The sequence below is a fragment of the Saccostrea echinata genome, unplaced genomic scaffold (assembly GCF_033153115.1).
Source record: "Saccostrea echinata isolate AGI-Se365-2 ecotype Australia unplaced genomic scaffold, CSIRO_AGI_Sech_v1 ptg000030l, whole genome shotgun sequence".
NCBI lineage: Eukaryota > Metazoa > Mollusca > Bivalvia > Ostreida > Ostreidae > Saccostrea > Saccostrea echinata.
Window position 1 is genome coordinate 33,177,045 of NW_026889779.1, and position 20,983 is coordinate 33,198,027.

Here is a 20,983-nt window from a genome sequence, read left to right on the forward strand (position 1 = left end):
TCTACAACACCTGCAAGCTCGGATAGACCTCGTGTCATTTTGAAGCGTAAAACACTCATCTTGAATGCATTTATCAATCAATTATGGCTGCAAATTTTCAAAGACGTTAAGGACATTGGCAAGTCAGGGTTTTCCGGAGAAAAAAGATTTAATACATGGGTTTTTTCGCTTATAAAATAGTGATTGAGAGTGATCTCCCGTGTAGAATTCTCTAAGCGGTGAAAACCAATAAAGTGTATGTCACAGAGATAAACATAAGCACGTGTACCTCCTTCAACGGGTAGAATCATCTATACAGCAAGAAAGAAAAGCTGTAATGGCTTTGTTGTACATTGTATTCAGGGACAAAGAGCCAACAGGTCATTATTTACCATAGTTATGCTCAGTTTGCTGGAAAGGGCAAAGATGTGACATATGCTGAAAGGTAGGTCGACCATGCCGACTGAGAACAGTTCTTAGGTCATGTGAAGGAATCGGCATTTAGTAACTACGATTAAAAGTTAAAAATAAATCCATGACAATATTTTTATGACAATGTGTTTCAATTCAGTCAATTACATGATAAAACAATCAACCAGTCTCTTGACCAATTTTAGCTGTTAAGGGACGCAACTCAAAAATAATGATCGGTGCCGGTATATCCATGTCTTGTTTCTAAATATACATTTTAGCCAAAATATCTAGAAGTCATAGGAAATGAAGATACAATAATGTATATAATACAAAAGCTGTATGAAATAAATGGGTTTTGAAGAAATATTATGGTGAAAAATTATGTAGGTCTCTTTTATCAACATTTTACATAGGAAATGCATTAAGAATTGTGAAAACACTAATTTGACAAAATCTAAAAAAGAATGATGGATTGGTAGGTAAAACGATCCAGAATATAGCCTGTTTAGTACATTTAAACCTACTCAAAAGTTCTTGAAATATTCTATACAATAACCAGGAACCTTGCCAATGTCCTTAAGTTGTAGAAAAAACAAGAAATATTTTCTATTTTTAGCTCACCTGAGCCAAAGGCTTAAGTGAGCTTTTCTGATCAGAAGAAGAAGGTATGGTTTTAGCTTTATGCCCTAAAAATTTAATGTTTTCAAGAAGTTTTGAAACTGACTTTTATATTAGTTGAGTATATGACTGTAATAAATCAGGAAAGGATATAGCATGATAGAGTACCATTCTTGATATATGACGTCATTAATTTGATGCATTTCTCTATTTTAAACAGAATAAGCCTCAGAATGACCCATTTCAAGGGTTATTTTCCTTAAGAAAATAGTGTCCACAGCTGTCGCCCACGTTAATTTTTAGATATGTTGTGTAAAATTCTTTGAAAAATCACATATCCCAAAACCTTTGTGGGCGATGCCTGTGGACAATATTATCTGATAGAAAATTCCATTGAAAATTGATGTCTTCTGCAACTTTTTAAGAAAATACGGGAAAATGCACAAGTTTATGACGTCACAATTAGCATTTGGAAGGTCATGTGAGAAAAAAAGATTTGTATGATCTTTCTGCATGGAATTTCAATAATTCAAAAAGCATGAGTTTTAATTTTTTACATCACTTTTATTTTTAAGAAAAACACAGGGCAAGATTTGTATTGAAAACGTACCTTGTTCTTTGTCCGTTGTCTGTCGTCGTTGGCGTTGTCGTCGTTGTCGTCGTCGTTGGCGTAAACTTTTCACAATTTCAACTTCTTCTCCAGAACTACTGGGCCAATTTCAACCAAACTTGGCACAGAGTATCCTTGGGTGAAGGGGATTCAAATTTGTTCAAATGAAGGGTCACGCCCTCTGTCAAGGGGAGATAATAAAGAATTAGTGAAAAATTAATAGCATCTTTTAAAAATCTTCTTCTCAAGAATCACAAAGCCAGGGAAATTGAAACTCATGTGGAAGCATCCTCAGGTTGTGTAGATTAAAATTTGTTCAAATCATGACCTCCAGGGGTAGGGCGGGGCCACAATGGAGGATCAAATTTTTACATAGAAATATATAGGAAAAACCAGAACAGGACAGCCGTAATTGGTCATATTTATATGAAGGCATCCTCAGGTAGTGGAGATTTAAATTTGTCCAAATCATGACCCCCGGGGTAGGGCGGGGCCACAATAGAGGATCAAAGTTTAACATAGAAATATATAGGAAAAACCTTCAAAAATCTTCTTTTCAATAACAGCAAAGCCATGATAAGTCATATTTATATGGAAGCATCCTCAGGAAGTGTAGATTCAAGTTTGTTCAAATCATGACCCCCGGGGGTAGGGAGGGGCCACAATGGAGGATCAAAGTTTTACATAGAAATATATAGGAAAAACTTTTAAAAATCTTCTTCTCAGGAACAGCAAAGCCCTAATTGGTCATATTTATATGGAAGCATCCTCAGGTAGTGGAGATTCAAATTTGTTCAAATCATGACCCTCGGGGGTAGGGCGGGGCCACAATGGAGGATCTAAGTTTAACATAGAAATATATATATGAAAAACCTTTGAAAATCTTCTTCTCAAGAACAGCAAAGCCATGATAAGTCATATTTATATGGAAGCATCCTCAGGTAGTGTAGATTCAAGTTTGTTCAAATCATGACCCCGGGGGATAGGGCGGGTCCACAATGGAGGATCAAAGTTTAACATAGAAATATATAGGAAAAATCTTTAAAAAATTTTCTTTTCTTTCAAAGCCCTGATTGATCATATTTATGTGGAAGTATCCTCAGGTAGTATAGATTTAAGTTTGTTCAAATCATGACCTCCTGGGGTAGGGCGGGGCCACAATGGAGGATCAATGTCGGAAATAGAAATATATAGGAAGGTATCTTCTGATGAAGAACTGCAAAGCCATGATTAGTCATTTTGATATGGAAGCATCTTCAGGTAGTGTAGATTCAAGTTTGACCCCCGGGGATAGGGATGGGCCACAATGGGGGATCAAAAAATTTTTACATAGGAACATATTGGAAAATATCTTCTTCTCAAGAAATAAAAATCATGTTTAGTCATTTTGATATGGAATCATCCTCAGGTAGTGTAAATTCAATTTTTTTTTTCAAATGATAACCCCCAGGGGTAGTTTGGGGCCCATTGGGGATCGAAAGTTTTACATAAGAACACATAGAAAAAATATTTCTTCTCAAGAACAGAAAAGCTATGTTTAGTCATATTGATATGGAAGCATCCTCGGGTAGTGTAAATTCAATTTTTTTTTCAAATGATAACCCCCAGGGGTAGTTTGGGGCCCAATGGGGATCGAAAGTTTTACATAAGAACACATAGAAAAAATATTTCTTCTCAAGAACAGAAAAGCTATGTTTAGTCATATTGATATGGAAGCATCCTCGGGTAGTGTAGATTCAAGTTTGTTCAAATGATGACCTCTGGGATAGGGAGGAGCCACAATGGGGGATCAAAATTTTACAAAGGAATATATGGGAATTTTTTTTAAAAAATCTTCTCAAGTACAACAAAGCTATTTGTTATATTGACATGGAAGCATCATCAGGTAGTTTAAAATTCAACCCCCCCCCCTCCCCAACCCCCAGTAATCTTTTCAATACTGAACTGATTTGTGTCTAGCTAATGTGCTCAGGTGAGTGATGTGGCCCATGGGCCTCTTGTTCTCAATCCCCTGTCAGATTTACATTAAACAGTTTTTCTTTCGTCAATGCAATAAGTCATGCTCATTTCTGAACAACAGGGAGAATATACACAGACCCGTAGGAAGCAATTTCAGTTTACGGAGGGGGCACAACCATTTTCATTTGGGGGCTACCAAAAACTCCTTAACATGCAAAAAAAAGTCATCAGACGTTATAATTGAGGGGGCACAAGCATATACTAGCTATGTTTTTGTAGAATTCTATACATTGGCAAAATTATTGGGGAAGCACGGCCCCTCCTGCCCTACCCCCGGTTCCTACGGCCTTTTTTTAATCAGTTTGAGAGGTTTAGTTTCAATTACACTGATTTCTGCGTTACTATTTTATTCCTTGCATAATTCAACAACATCGTGAAATTATCACGAACATCAGATTTTAATCCATAATTGCTGATACTGATAACTAGAGTACAACATTTGTTGCAAGCACACTTTAATGACTGATTCTCTGTTTGTTAGATATGAGATTTCATGAATTTTCCGGTTGATCGGTCGGTCAGTCAGTTCGTTAGTTTCGTCATCATATTTACAAATTTGTCATAAAAAATCGTTTTAAGAAGTACAATCTTAAACACTACAGATGTATGATTGTGTAAGGCATTAGTGTCAATCTTTTAAAAGATTTTGAGATTTCCCTTATGACCAGAGGAGTCAATAAGTACTCTGCAAAATAATTAAATCACCTGAAAGATGAAATAAATTCATCATGATAAATCAACGAAAATAAGCCTTTTTAAATTACCTATGTTTAAGAACAAGTCTGTCAACTGCATACTGCGCAGGGCTTATCAAGTAGGAAATTAACGTCATATAAAATCAGGCTTTATTCATACATGCTGTAATAAAGACTGATATACATTCATATACTACCAATACTTGCAAAGTCATCCGTGTTATTGAAAATTTAATGCTAAAAACTTTCAACGCAGTTTAATTCTTCTAAAAAGGAAAAGACATATCCAGTGCCTATTATTATTTGAAAAGTCATGCGTTTATTCAGAATCAAATTGTATTTAGACTGACATGTTTCATACCAATTGTTATGACATAGTATTTATCTTGACGAGGCCCAATCTTGTTGAAAATTAAGCATTTGAATTGGTTTCGTTAAGTTTAACTATTGATTACACCGTTCTACTGATCTATACAAAGGCCTCTCGGGTGTAATTGGTCAACAGGGATGGCTTACTCTTTTTAGCCACCTGATCCGAATTCCAGCGTTTCCAGGGGTCCATGTTTCTGTTCTATTCCATAGTTTGTACTGTTTCCAAGAATTAAGAGATTGGTCATTTGATTTAGGAAATTGATCACTGATTGAAAAATATTGCCTTTTTCTTTCTCATCTTTAAACAGGTCACGGTAGCCTAGAGATAGGGCGTTCGTTTCGTGATTGGGAGCCAAGGGTTCGAATCTTGTCCGCCGGGTCGGGCCATACATAAGACGTAACCACACATTGAAGGTAGGGTCTGTACCTTCGCCAAGCACTCTGCACTAGAAGTGAAATTCGCGTGTCTTTCGAATTAGACCTTAAAAATCGAGGCCCCGTGTCACGGTAGGCGCTGGCACGATAAAATCCCGAGTGCCGATAATAGGTCTAAATTTGAGGCCCTTCATCGGTATATGGTGACGTCTCACTTAATGACTGAAATATTTTCGAATGGGATGCAAAACAATATACAATCAATCAATCTTTATCTTTACCTTTATATTAGAGTAAACTATTTATTTTAGATAAATAAATATTTGAAATAATAAATATAAAAAAGCGGATGTCTAAAGAACTAATTTATACAAAGATTTTCAGATATAGAAGATAGTTTCTATATCGTTTAAGACATTGATTTCTAAGTTTAGGAAGAATGTTACTTGTTTAAATATGAACTCTTTGTCAGTTTGTACATTACATTCAGCAATTTGGATGATTCAAATTGAATTCAAATTGAATTTTTTCTCATATTAACTTTTTCAAAAGAAAGTATTTATCAAGTTAGCTACAGGTGACTTAGTGTTATTTGGATTCTTTATGTATATTTCTTACAGTCTGTTGTTACCTCGTCCTGTGAAATTTGTAATTTTGTATTGGATTTCGTTTGATATTATCTCCTCTGTGTAGCCTTAGGCGTTGTTTTACGTTTAAAATGTGAAGATAACGAACAGTGGTGAATCTCAAACAGTAACGAATACAAATCGTGAACAGGTGAAAACACAGAACTCTGGAAACCCCGAGATAGGATCAGATGTCTAGGACTTAGGACTTGCCCTTAGTCAAATTGATGTTAAAACAAAAGTCTAACAATTGGCGGGAATTTATATCTTATTATCATTCATATTGTTATTGTGATGTCTTAATCTACATTAAGCTCATCAAAAACAATCGATTATTTCAATTCAACTGTTATGCTTCTTTTTTTTTCTTTTTTTTTTTTTACTACATTTGACTAACAATTGCTCCGTCTATCTGATAAAAAATGTTCAGGGCGGGCATGACCGATGGACAGAGGATTTGAAGTTCTTCTAGACACCTTATCCCACCTCTGGAATTTTCAGAGGTCAGTATTTTTACCTGTATACATATTTGTATTGTTTGTAGATTTTCGGGGTCAGTATTTTTACCTGTATACAGATTTGTATTGTTTGTAGATTTTCTGGGTCAGTATTTTTATCTGTATACATATTTGTATTGTTTGTAGATTTTCTGGGTCAGTATTTTTACCTGTATACATATTTGTATTGTTTGTAGATTTTCTGGGTCAGTATTTTTATCTGTATACAGATTTGTATTGTTTGTAGATTTTCTGAGATCGATCACTGTTCCTTATTTTCACCTCTTTTATTTCCGTTTTATCAATCCCCTCTTTTGATGGAATACATCTAATAATCAGTTTCCTTGCTTTCAGTGGTTCACATCGATGTTTAAACTCAATTCTTTATTTTTTAGCTATTTGTTTCTTACCAAAAAAAATAAATCATACCAGATAAAGCATAGTTTACTTACCTCGGTTTTTTTTCACTTATTTTTTCCAATGATTGTTCATCCATGTCTATTTTTGCCCTCAAATTGTAAATGATTTCCAATTAGAGTATCTCCGTTTCCATCATTATTATTTCAAAATCGTTCTTCCAAATGATAAAGCATTATTCATAATTAAACCCATAAAAATCACCGAAATTGAATGTAAACTTTCTAAAGGCAATTCCTCCTGTCGTCCAAAAACATAGTCCATACAAAAGGTAAAAATCAACAGCTATCAAGCCTTTTGATACATGTTAATTGTACACTTCTATTAAGGTAAATGATAATGAAAACAGGAGTAAATTCATTTGCAGGAATAGAAGCTATACACTTACAAAATATTCATTTTTAAAATCTCTAAACTCAGTAGATAACGAGAAGGGTCCCCCAGTTACTGTTGGGATTCCTTGCCTGTGTAATTGACATATACATTTTAAAAACTTATTTGTCAAAGAAAAAGATAATGAATACATGCTAATTGATTGAGGCAAAGAAAAATGCAAAATGCTACCTTTGAACTTAATATTTTGAATTTCAAAAGTCGTATTCCTAACTTTGAGTGAATGTAGATTTTACACTTTTTTTAAATAAACAGCTGCCTTCGTGTAACGTTTGCTTTGCTTAATATTGATACAAATAAATCAAAGTTTACCGCTTTATGTAAACCATTATATAATTTCTTTTCCAGAAAAAAATGTGGTGCATATGTGTGACTGTAAAGAAAGTGATTTAATAAAGAAAAATATATTTCTGAAAACTATTTGTTGTATTAGATTTTAAGATTAGCATCATTCTATGGAAGCCCGTTGAGGCCAGTTCAGAGAAAGAAATATTTTTCATTGCGTTTAAACGCAATAATTATTGCGTTTAAACGCAAAACATTGCATTTAATCGCAATAATCATTGCGTTTAAACGCAAAAGATTGCAATTAATCGCAATGTATATTGCGTTTAAACGCAAAACACTTTGCGTTTAAACGCAAAAGATTGCGATTAAACGCAAAACACTTTGCGTTTAAACGCAAAACTTTTGCGAATAAACGCAATACATTTTGCGATTAAACGCAATACATTTTGCGTTTAAACGCAATAATTTTTGCGATTAAATGCAATACTTTTGTGATTAAACGCAATAGTATTGCGATTAAACGCAATAATTTTTGCGATTAAACACAATAATTTTTGCGTTTAAACGCAATAATCCTTCCTTATAAGGATCTGTTTTGCATTTAAACACAATGATACTGTAGCTTCAAAATCAAACATGAATTCGTCAAAGCTTATAATTTCATGTACATGTACTAGGATTCGACACTTCAACTTTAAGAAGATCCGATTTGTTCTGTGTCTTTTTGCAAAATTTTTTCCAGTTTTTGAAAATTGTAGTGAAAAACAATGGCATCCTAACAACCTGAATGTCTTAAGTGTATTAGAACCCAAAACTCTTAATAAAGTCTCTGATCAATTGCTTACGTATATCACAACTTATAGAGAATGTTTCAGTGGTATTAATAGCACTTGTCAATTTGATACATGTAGTGCACATCGATCATTATGTTTTCATTTGATTTTGATTTTGATCTCATATAAATCCATCACATATGTGTGTTAAATGTATGCAACCATAGGAAAGGTTATGAATGTACATTTAAGTCTAAATACTTCATCATGTTGTATTTCCAAAATTCCCTTTATACATGGGTTAAGCTTGTGACCGCAACGTAAGGGACAGTTTTTTAACAGAGCAACTGACCAAAACTTCATTTAGAATGTAGAGAATAATAAGCTTAAGACATGTCTCTTTCTTAGGTTGCCTTTGTTTTTACAATCCGACTTTTTTTTTTCTCCTCTATAAATTTTTATTAGTGATTTATCCTTTCAGAGAGCGTTTGCTCGGAGAAATCTGATTCTATAAAGCTAAACAATACGCAATTTCCTCATAAGTAAAAAGAGAAAAAAATAAAAGATATGATATAAGTATGCGTGGGTCCATTGTACTCTGCAAGATTTGATACAAATGACTGCCTTCAAACACAGAGATAATTGCCTTTGAACTCAAAAATTGTTGCGTTTAAACGCAAAAGTATTGCGTTTAAACGCAAAATTACTGCGTTTAAACGCAATAATTATTGCGTTTAATCGGAAAATTATTGCGTTAAATCGCAAAAGTATTGCGTTTAATCGCAAAAGTATTGCGTTTAAACGCAAAAACTATTGCGTTTAATCGCAAAAATATTATTGCGTTTAAACGCAAAAACTATTGCATTTAATCGCAAAGTTATTGCGTTTAAACGCAAAAAATTGCGTTTAATCGCAATCTTTTGCGATTAAACGCAAAGTGTTTTGCGTTTAAACACAATATACATTGCGATTAAACGCAATCTTTTGCGTTTAAACGCAATGATTATTGCGATCAAACGCAATGTTTTGCGTTTAAACGCAATAAAAAATATTTCTTTTTCTGAACTGGCCTCAACGGGCGTCCGTATCATTCTGTTTGGTATATACGTAATTTTACGGAGAATTTATCAAATGAGTTAAAGCATCTTTGAAAATTAATATCTTAAACTTATATAAATCAACAAACCATAGAGTAATACATAAAACGCAATGATTATTGCGATCAAACGCAATGTTTTGCGTTTAAACGCAATAAAAAATATTTCTTTCTCTGAACTGGCCTCAACGGGCGTCCGTATCATTCTGTTTGGTATATACGTAATTTTACGGAGAATTTATCAAATAAGTTAAAGCATCTTTGAAAATTAATATCTTAAACTTATATAAATCAACAAACCATAGAGTAATACATAAATATTCATTTGTCAAGCGACATAGACAATGAGAATTGATCTACTAATTATTATGATGTAGCTTAACCCCTTCGTATTCTTGATATCGGAGATATTGTCTGTAATCGGAAGAAATTAATTGATGGAGAAATCCCTTTGCCTTTAAATCAATTGTTTTTTCCTTCTGTATATCATTGGTGAAGTGAAACTGAAATAGAGATGGACGCATATGTTTTATTTTCCTGTCAATTACGATATCATGTGACATTTATCGTGTAGTTGTTAAAGACTATTGTTTTCAGGTCACATCTCCTTTATTAATGTAATGATATGGTGAATATAGTTTATATGTTTCATTTCTACAATGGTTCGGTATAACATGACGTAATTTCTCCCACGGATTTGCTCGTTATTTTTCCTATAACGCCTGATTTCAGAATGTGAAAGAAGATTCACAATAACGATAGAAAAATCTCAACAGTTTTCCAATGATTACGTCTATCAAAAAGAAGGGAAAAATCAAGTATTGTGAAACTCAGAATTAGTATTATGAATGTTTTTGTCATACAACGTTTTAGTCGGAGCATTTTTTTAAAGAAAAAATTAAAGTTTGTTGGAAATTGAAGTTTATCATGGTAATAAAAAAAGAATGCTAGTTCTATACATATTGCTAAAAAGTGACAATAATTAATTATAACAAAGGTTTCCAAACCTATATATAACGGTAAAGCTAATGAATTTATCTTTCAACATAACAAAACACTTATTTCACTCAATGATTATTTTCTTTGTGTCTTTTTCAATATTTTGTATTATAAACATTCATTTTTCGAATTAACAATCCCATTGAGCTTTCTGAATATTTATTTACAGTTTACAAAAAACGATACAAAAATTTCTTCAGGAATAATAGAGCGGTTTTTTTTTTTTTTTTTTTGTTTTTTTTTTTTGAAATCAATCCACTTTCGTTTCAGATTCTGAGGACTTCCTATGGCTAGCTTCTGTTTTGTTGACCAACCAATAAGTGTTCATTTCTCCTTTTCCCTGAAAATGAAAAAGGGAACATCATAATGTCTATAAGAAACAATGCCACTGAATTTAATATCAAATTCCTATACTAATTAACAAAGTTTATCAAAGTATCAAAGATTTAACCTGTGGTAAATTAAAGTGTGATTTTTCAAAAAATATATAATTTTAAAAGAATTCGGGGAAAAATTCAATAAATTGCATTCAGTGGTGAAATTGCATTCAGTGGAGTTTCGGATAATGAATGGCTACCCTCAAGTGTAATGGACGGACTGAAACTCCTATCACTCTATACGTCCAATTTTCAAGCGGGGATACAAAAATATACATAGTTTACTTTCACAGCGAATCAACATGTCATCAAAGAAGCATGAAAGATCAATGAAGAACATTAAAGTTTTGGTAAACATAGTAAACTTATTTCACTACATTAAAATTTGCTAGATAAGAGACATTTTAGCTAATTAAATTTTATTATAAACTACAAGATATGACTGCTTAAATGAACCTTATTTTCTCTTTGATTTCTCTTCTAGTATTCTGCAAGAAAAGGTGTATCTCTTTATTATTGTCTCAGTGAACATATTATTTTAAACAAACGACAAGGATCTGTTATCCAAATGTCTACTCACCAAAACCAATATCTAACTATTACAGTCAATTAAGGGGGGCTCTAAGGGGTAAAGGTAGAGTATAATTGCATAGAAAATCTACCTATCTATCTGTCATATTATTTTAATTTTCAGTATATCCCATTAAATGGGTTTAATATTTTTATTCTGTTAAATATTTTTTTTTTATTTTCATTTATTCTTAAAATCATGGTTTCAAAACATAAACTCTAAATATTAGAACAATGAATAGTTTCAAAATAATTTTTACTTAGCATCATAAAACTAATGTCTTAAATTAATTTATTTTGATAAAAATTTACCAAGAAGCGCAAGTTAAAGATACAAAAATTTAAAAACAAATGACTACACTTTGAATTTTGAATAGTGATTCCAAGTAACAGCATGAAATTTAAATAATTGGAAGTGAAACTGATAAGATAAGTTTACTTTGAACGTTAGGTTTAAAAAGCAAATTTCTGATAAGGACATGCTAAGTTCGTTCAAGACATGATCCAAGTTCTGAGCTCAAGGGAAAAAAAGCAACAAAACGGCACACATACAAAAATGAAAATCCATGCAGCATCACTCTTCATCTACACCTCCAAAGATGGCTAACGTGTTGTTCATTTCAAACAGAGAACGCGGTCAAAGACTCAGAACCTAGCTTTGTATAAATACATCTACTGCATTGATTAGTGAACAAAAAGTGTTGATGACATGAAACATTTTAAAGTTCCCTTAATCTGAAGAAAAAAACTACTAACGTGTGTTTCAGTCGTGATATGATTACTAAGAATATCAGTGCTTTACATTTAATGTAAATAAAACAGTACTAACATAATTTATATTATAGATAGTGACCCAAATGTGATTTGAAAAACAAAGTTCTCCGTGTGTAAAAAATATATAACAGTGCTTTAAATGTGATGTTTATAAAGATAAATCCAAGTGTTATGTAGATAATGTTTGTAAAAAGTAAACATGCTTTCACTTTTCATATATTGTGCAATTATGTTTCTTTTTAAAAATTTTAAATGTATTTGAACTAAAATATTTATTAATTATAGACCAAAGGAAGTTTGACCCCTTTAAACATCTTTCCATGTACTTGTTGTTCCTTCTCAAACGCGCATTGGTAAAAAATAAATATTCAGTGCCTTTCATTTTAGGTATTTTTTAATCAATCAAATTGTGTTTAGTATATAATTTTATCAGGAAAACGCTGCATTTAATTTGGACACTTATATATAGATAATAAAGGTGAATTCTACCTGTATCCCTGAGTGGATCTCTTATTGAGTGTGACTATAAAGAGTTGATTTAGTGAGTACAGGTTCAGAAAATAAGCCAACTGTACTTTAGTATAAGAAAGCAAGCAGTAGCATTATGTAAGAAAGGTGAAATCGACACCAATAAAGATAATGTCAAGATAATATACCCTTTATTTTCCGACGTCATTTAGTTTTAATTACCATTTTATTTGAAGAGTTTATGGGAAACCTTTACCATGATAGAAATTCAGGCCTTTCTGTTTTACGTAGCTATTTTTTTTTAATCCTTCTCATTTCTATTCATATGTCCCTCTCCTAACACCGAGAATAAACCTTGACGTGATTATCGTAGCCTAGTAGACAGTTAATCATGTAAATAAGTTCACATGTCATGGGCTATATGAATGATAGTCAAATCAATATCTAGGAGTAAAATCATGATTTAAATTGACCTTTCAAATATAGATTAGGAAGATGAATGGGTTAGGACCAATATGTTAGAACAACTTTTGTAACAATAAATGTCTTTGCAAACATTAAATTATTTTGTTACACTTTTAAAAAATTGTAACCATAAAGATTTATACTAAAAGTCTAACATTTCAAGGGTTTTAGCGGTCATAAAAAAATTGATGTTTGACCGCGGAGTGAGATATTGGACCTGTCGATGAGATACTGGACCGCTTACGTCATACTGTGGGCAGGATAAGCTAGATCTCATCTGCATTTGTTGGTGTTCGACAGTGACGGAATTGACCGAGTTTACCCGAAGTGCAGATAAAGGAAATTTACATCATGGAAGCCAGCACTAGATACAGGTATTTGAAAAAAATGAAAGATATAAAACATTTATTGACTGTGTTCTAGGGCAAAATGCGTAGTCTCGCCCCTCGAACAAAACTGTCCTCCTTTGGCCTAGCGGCCTCAAGCAAACAGTTTCGTTCTTGGGTCCGACAAAAGCCATGTTGCCCTCGAACGCAGTCAATAAAATTATAATGATTGATATATAAATAAGACATGCATTATACATTTTTCAGGACTACAAGGGAAACAGTCAAATTCTTGTACCAGGGTAGTGATATCACTTGAAAAACGGCACCTTTTGTCTTCGATAAGAGTTTCAAAGGTCTTCCTTTTTTTACTTTCTGACAACAGTTAGAACTTTACCCTCTTAGTTATAAATAAGTTTTATAACCCAACTTACTATTTAAGAATTATTTCAATATAAATTGGGTAAGTATCATTAATAATGATGTAAGTGTATGTATCTATGATGTCTTAAATGCTTGAATATGACTTTTAGCCATGAAACAATTCATTCTTTGACCGGAATAAAGATATTAATAAAGTTTTGAAGAAATGGGAAACAGTAATATATATATATATATATAATATATATATATATATATATATATATATATATATATATATATATATATATATATATATATATATATATATATATATATAAACACACACACTTTATAGCAATTTATACGCATGTTTCAGGTTAGATGATAAAACTGTATGACTTACCTTTATGAAAATTTTCCCTCTATCTGTTATCTCATGCCCTCCTAAATCAAGCAATGCATTTCTCGTCATCGCTGTGATATGAATTTTACCTCCTATAAAACAGTCATTGTATTCACAGAGAATTAATCACATAAGATTAAAATAAAGTAAGTTTTATAATATCAATCAAGAGTGCAAAAAAGGATATCGTTTCCTACCTTCTCCGTTAGATTCCATTCTTGAGGCTGTGTTAACTGTGTCCCCAAATAGACAGTACCTTGGCATAATCAAACCCACCACTCCTGTCAGCAAATAAAACAGTTGTAATAAACCACACCACTCCTGACACCAAGTAAAACAGTTATTACTAGTGAAATTGATGCAAAGCATCAAATCAGCCTCAAACATGTTTAGCATCTTAAAATATTTCCACATGAGTCCTGAAAATTAAATTTGAAAGTACACAATGTAACACAATGTAAACGATACATTTTACTTGCAAACTGTATACTTGTTATAACTATTGATCAGAATAAATTGATTCGTGGATATTGAAATCGGCGATAAAGAATAGGATATATCATGATCAAATTATTTATTATAAATGAATGGCTCAATGATTTTTGACAAAAAAGACGTGTAAACTTTTCACGTGCTGACTTCTTGAATCTTTGTCACTTGATAATGACTATGTTTTTGTTGTGATAGACAAGCATCATAATAAATGCAAAGTGTCCAAAAAAATCATTATGTCATCTGCAGCTATAATGCATTTGTTTATATTTTTAAAACATTTTTTTTAATCATTTTGTCACTCTAATTGATATCTGGAAACATTACGTTCTGTGTTTATATCTTACACTCCCATTCTTCTGGGGAGCAGTTCATGTAACAACTTTCTATAAAATTATAAATTAATAAATATCTGATAAGAAATGAAAAACTAATTAAAAGGTAACTACAACCATTTAGAATTATTATTAAGCAAATTTTAAAAACTTTTTATAATTTTTATGAAAGTTATTTAAAAGAAAAAATTCCATCTAATCATGAAAAAATAACGACCCAATTCCCCATGTGCACATTCTAACACAACCACAAATAGATCGCCGCTCCTGTGGCCGATAATTAATCCCACCACTTCTGACAGCAATGCAAGTAAAACCCCACAACTCCTGTCACAGGAAATAAAACCCCACCACTCCTGTAACAGGAAATAAAACCCACCACTTCTTTCACAGCAAATAAAACCCCACCACTCCGAACAGCACATACAACATTTATAAGTAACCCCACTACTCCTAACAGCATATAAAACAGTAATAAGTAACCCCACTACTCCTAACATCAAATAAAACACTTATAAGTAACCCCACCACTTCTAACAGCAAATGAAGCATTGTAATTAAACCCACCACTCCTGACAGCAAGTAAAACAGTTGTAATTTATCCCATTACTCCTAACAGCAAGTTAAACAGTTATCAATAACCCCACCACTTCTGACTGCAAGTAGAAGTTCTACGGTGGATACAATGACCTTGTCAGCAAACACAATTTATCATTGGGTCAAATGCTGACTGACTTTTTTCATACTAATTGTTAGGCCATTATTTACACACTGAATTGTCGACCGATTTTTCCAGATCATGACAAGGAGCACACGGCGGGTGTGATCAGTCGGCAGGGGATGCTCACTCCTCCATGGCACCTGATCCCACCTCTGATGTTTTGGTGGTCCGTGTTTGCTCTGCTCCTATTTTGGATTGTTTATTTGGCTTTTGAGCTTGAATACTGTTCGTTTTCTCCATATGTTTCAAGTAAAACAGATATATTTAACCCCACCACTTCTGACTGCAAGTAAAATAGTTGTAATTTACCCCTATCACTCCTGCCAGCAAGTCAAACACTTATAAGTAAATCTATCATTCCTTACAGCAAGTAAACAGTTATAAGTAACCCCATCACTACTGAAAACAAATAAAATAGGTGTAGGACTTATGATCAACATCTCTTCTCATGAAAGTAAGTAAAGCAGGTTAAGTCTTTATGATCAAACCCCATCACTCATGACAGCAGGTAAAAAACAAGTAAAACAGGTTTAGGACTAAAAGATAAGACCATCACTTCTGGCAATAAATAAAACAAGTCTAGACTTATAATTATCGCCCACACACCTGAATGAAAAAAAAACAGGCCCTTTTCACAAAAAATCGTATGTTTAATTTTCATCGTACGATTTTGTTCCTTCTCACAAAAATTCTTACGAGATTCTTATGTGTAAAATTTGTCGTAACTTTACAAGAGTCCTGCCCCTCATGTTAATATCTTAGAGCCGATTTTTATTTAACAATATAACAGATAACAGTGATTGTGACGTCAGATTTCAAACTTCCTTGCTTCACAATCAATTGCACTCGATTTTTGATGTGCTTAGTGTTTGTTTCACTTATAAGTGTTGAAAACTTCGCTTCATTTTTATTCTCATCTACTTTTTAAAGGATTATAAAGCATTTTGAGATCGTTGCTAGGGAAGAAGTCTGTCGTAAGTAAAAATTTAAGTTCAATCTGCTACGAATGCGTTCGTGAAAAGTACTTAAGTTTTTTCGTAAGAGATTCTTTATTTAAAATCTTAAGCAAAACCGTTAGATTTTTTGTGAAAAGGTCCACAGATTTACAACTTATAATCAATACAACAGCTAATGATAGAAAGTAAAGGAATTTAGGATTAATAATCAAGCCCACCACCCTTGATATCTAGTAAATCATATTAAGGACTTATAATCAACTTCACTACTGACAACTGTAAGTAACTCTTGATTTTCTTTAAGGTATTGTAATCAACCTTCCATTTCCTACGGAAAATAAAACAGATTTAGTAAATATAACAGTCTTTAGGATGTCCCCAGTTATAGGACAGGAACCGTTTCTGTGCTACAGTATTTGTGCAAGTTTTTTTTATGTTAATTCTACATATTATTGAACAGAACTAAACAATTATCATTTTATGTCCCACCTGCACAGACTGGTCCTGTGTGTAGACCTATCCTAACCATTATTTTTTGTTCAGGGATAGCCTTTAACGTGAATTGTTTGAGTTGTTCCAATATGGCCAGTGACATGTTAGCTATCTCGCCACTGTGAGCATTCCCATTCCGCTCAGGTAGACCACTGACCACCATATAGGCATCACCAATTGTTTCCACCTGTACAAGTAAAAGAAGTTAAATTTTCCTGAAGAGATATTGACCAAGACGTTATAAAACCTACTTTGCTTGAGTTCTTGTTCAATATAATCTTTCATTGCTAATGAAATCTAAATTGCAATCTATCTGATAGATAAAAAAAAGTTAACAACTGAACTGTTTTTGGGACAGATATTATGCAACAACAAACAGTAAATCTTGCTCTTAAAGTTTCGGAATTAATTCTGGAAGTGCTATTATTATTTTTCTCTGAGAAAAAATATAACATAGTGATTTGTAATAAAAATTCTGTGTCAATTTGATAAAAATAATTTTCAGTCTTAAATATACAGCACAGAGTCTTCGTTTACTTTGTAGTAAAAATTTTTATCAGAAAGTTTAAAATTCCTTGTTAAACCTTTCTAATGAGAGAGCATTTCATTTGAATTGCATTGATCAATAAGTAAACAGGAGGTGGGTTGCGATGGGAATGATATTTTAAATTTTTAAAGAAGAAATATACTATGCAAAACAGCAAAAAAACATACATCTTTTTTCAAAAGACGTTCTGCGTAAGTCATGAAGTGAATACAATTTCATATTATGCCCAAGATAGGGCGGACAAAAACTACTTCTTTGAGTAAGTAACATAAGATTTGATATACAAAAAGTGAAATTTATAAGATCATTTACAAAGCCACTATAAAGCTGATATACTAGAAGTAAAGGACATGAGATTGTTTCCTATTGATATGACTCTTTTTATCTTACAAAAAGAGACTTTCATTCAGATTTACAAGTGATCCCCAAAACTCTTAATGGATATTCTTTTCCAATGGTACAATTACAATTGTAAAAACAGTTTCTCTAATCAACACAATCTTCATAGGGATATTAATAAAACCATACCTTATACACATCATATTTTGAAATTATATCGTCAAATAACGTATAAATCTCGTTAAGGAAGTCAACGACATCTAGCGGTGAGATTTTAGCTGCGATGGTGGTAAAACCGACGATGTCGGAAAAGAAAACAGTAACCGTTTCGTAAGCTTCAGGGACAACAAATTCTCCTCTCTTCAGTCTATCAGCGACAGATCTATACATGAAAAAATAATGTTTGATACAACTTCAGTAATACAGTTGCTAATATGTCTTGATTTATCATCAATATACTTATTTAGTTTGGAAGATCTTAACGAGCTCATAAAACAATAACCCAAGATAAATAAGGTATCTTTTCGTACAACATTAAAAGATAACTGAGGGCATTAATTGTATAAAAGGTTTTTATACAATTTTTTAATTGATTTGGACTTTTGGTGTGAAATGATTTTAAACATTTTCTCAGATCAGAAGTATAATGATTTATGTATGTAGTTAATAGTTTATCCCGTTGACAATCCCAACGAAAATAATTGATACTTTTATCTGATGAGGAATCTTGATGATTTGCAAAAGGCCTTTAGATTGTGTCAAGACACACGTCAGAAAGTCAACATTTCTCCGTAACAGTCACCAAGAAATTCTTATGCACACTGTTTTTTTTAAATATAAATTTTAAATTTATACTTTGAGTACTATAGATAATATACAAAAATGACGTGTTTGTATGCCCCTGATCCCACAATTAATGTTTTTAGATGTCGGCGTTAGCTCTGCTTTAAATTTGCATTAATACAATGGACTATAAAGCTTGATTACCGTGCGCTTTCTTCATATTTCATACAAAAAGAATGAGTGTAAAGACTAGACTATATGTTTAAGGAATGCCCGCTGTGGTGTAGACTATAACAATGCTCTACAGTACTCATTACTGTCAATCATCCCTCTGTTGCATAAAATTACGCCTTAATAATAACAATTTTACTAAGGGAATCTAAAATAAAATTAAAAGTAAACAATATCAGAATATCTTGCGGTGCAGAATTTGACAGAAATCACGTTTTCACTTGACCATTTCTTAAGGGAATAATAAACATTACTATAAGCGAGGGTTGTTTCTCTTGCAAGAGACAAAGAGCTAATAAACCTTAATAAATAAAGTTTATTTCACTCTGCAATACTATTGTTTTGTTTGTTTCAAGTAAGGAATGATTAAATTATAAAGTCCATAATGTGTGACATGATGATAGTTGATTTGCTCCCGATATGTGCTCACTTTGGTAACATCCGGTAAAGTAGGCGATCTGTTTTATCTTTTTCTTCGTTTAATGAGACTGTTCTCTCTTCTACGAGGTCCTCTAGGTTGTTGGCATACGTTTCCAGCATGTTTATCATGGAGTCAATTATACTCACGCCCCTGGCAATCGAAAAAAGATTAATTCGAATAAAATCATGCAAACCTACTGAAAAAGAGTAATTACATGTTCATTACCAATACTTATGCTATCGTTTGAAGATAGATCAAAGACCGTCGAATGATATTAGTTCTGCTCATTAATTGGTATATATCTAATTTTTTCTAAGTTGTTTTCATCATTAAATGATGTTTGTAAAGAAAAGTCTAAATTACATACATATATGCTTATATAGTCTTATTTTATAAATTATATAAGTGTCATTAAGCGGACATTTAACTAATGACAGATTTACTCTAAGCTGTAAACGCACTGAAAAAAGATACAGCTATATCACAAACATTTTATAACAAAAGGTCAAAGAACGAAATAAAAATCTTTATTCTAGAATCGAGTCCATTCTGAACTTCATTACTAAGGGAATGTTTAACGTAATACGAATGAAGAAATAATTAATGTTGTCTACATGAGTACTAGTGTCTAAGAGAAGATAAATGTTGTCTACATGACTGCTAGTGTCTAACTCGCAAAAGAAGTTTGCTTGTGTGTTTTGTTTTATTATAGTAAATATTATTTATTTTATTTCATTCTGCAGATATTTACTGTATATATACTTCTCTAGACACGTCCATTCATGTACGATGTTATTAATACTGCTGAAAATAGCTTCCACGAAAGCCACAGACAAAGAAAAAAACTCCCTCCAGTATTCGTGGAAATCAGGTTAAAATGCTTGTAATCATTTTAAAATTCTCATTATCTTTGCTCTAATTTCTTCTTCTACAGAGTGATAGGGTTATTAAAATTCTGCTATAGATTTCTAGTGAAAATGTGTTACTTTAAGAAGATGATATTGAATGGTAAGATTCCCTATCGAAATCTAATTTTAAAAAAATCTTTCTAAAAATTTCAGAGCCAAAACCCAAAATGTCCTCCAGCAAGGAAAGTTTTTTGCTCGCATCGAAAGAGGAGATCAGATCAGGGACCTAGTGAAGAGAGGGTACTAGTATTTAGTTTCACTAACGAACAGCAATAATTTCTACTGTTAACATTACATGGTTGAAAACACAAATGTTGCCTTCTATCAATTATAAATTGAATAATTCATCAGAGGTTTATTTTCTAAGTAAGTGAGAAACCCCGTCCATTCCCAAGTATCAGTACATGTACCTTGATTCGTCTTGCATAGATGCTGCCATATCTTGCCACATTACTACTTAAAGTTTGCTTTTGAAAGCTACATTTGTGATATTTGGTAGAGAAAGCTTGTCTTTTTCCAAGCAACTAAATGTCCAGTTTTAGTAGAATTATATTCATGTTATATCATGGAATGCTTTCCATATTACCATTTATTCATTGTCGCACGAAGGCCATATTTTCTGAAAAAGTTAACAGGTTAAAGTTTTTAAACTGTTTTTCCCATGTACCTACATGTATATTCTGCAGACGTGTAAATTATCACTAATGATCCTTCGATTACTGTATGTGACTATCCTCTCTTGTTAAGCAATAATATCAAGTTTAAATGTTTGAAGCAAAGGCATTCGAAATGAGTACCAGAAGTAAGTTTAATTCAAATATGAATAGTTGTTGCATCTGGA

General features: G+C 32.4%; 1 protein-coding gene across 1 annotated transcript in view; it reads right to left on the reverse strand.

Moving 5' to 3' along the window:
- Positions 1 to 10,421: 10,421 nt before the first annotated feature.
- LOC133197054 (atrial natriuretic peptide receptor 1-like) overlaps positions 10,422 to 20,983 on the reverse strand; it is a 52,933-nt gene continuing 42,371 nt past the window's right edge. Inside the window, exons 18-23 of the mRNA XM_061332894.1 lie at positions 19,244 to 19,384; positions 17,989 to 18,181; positions 16,911 to 17,100; positions 14,115 to 14,198; positions 13,918 to 14,009; positions 10,422 to 10,511 (exon numbers count right to left, since the gene is read on the reverse strand). Coding sequence (XP_061188878.1) covers positions 10,422 to 10,511; positions 13,918 to 14,009; positions 14,115 to 14,198; positions 16,911 to 17,100; positions 17,989 to 18,181; positions 19,244 to 19,384 — 790 coding nt within the window. The remainder of the gene's footprint in view (positions 10,512 to 13,917; positions 14,010 to 14,114; positions 14,199 to 16,910; positions 17,101 to 17,988; positions 18,182 to 19,243; positions 19,385 to 20,983) is intronic.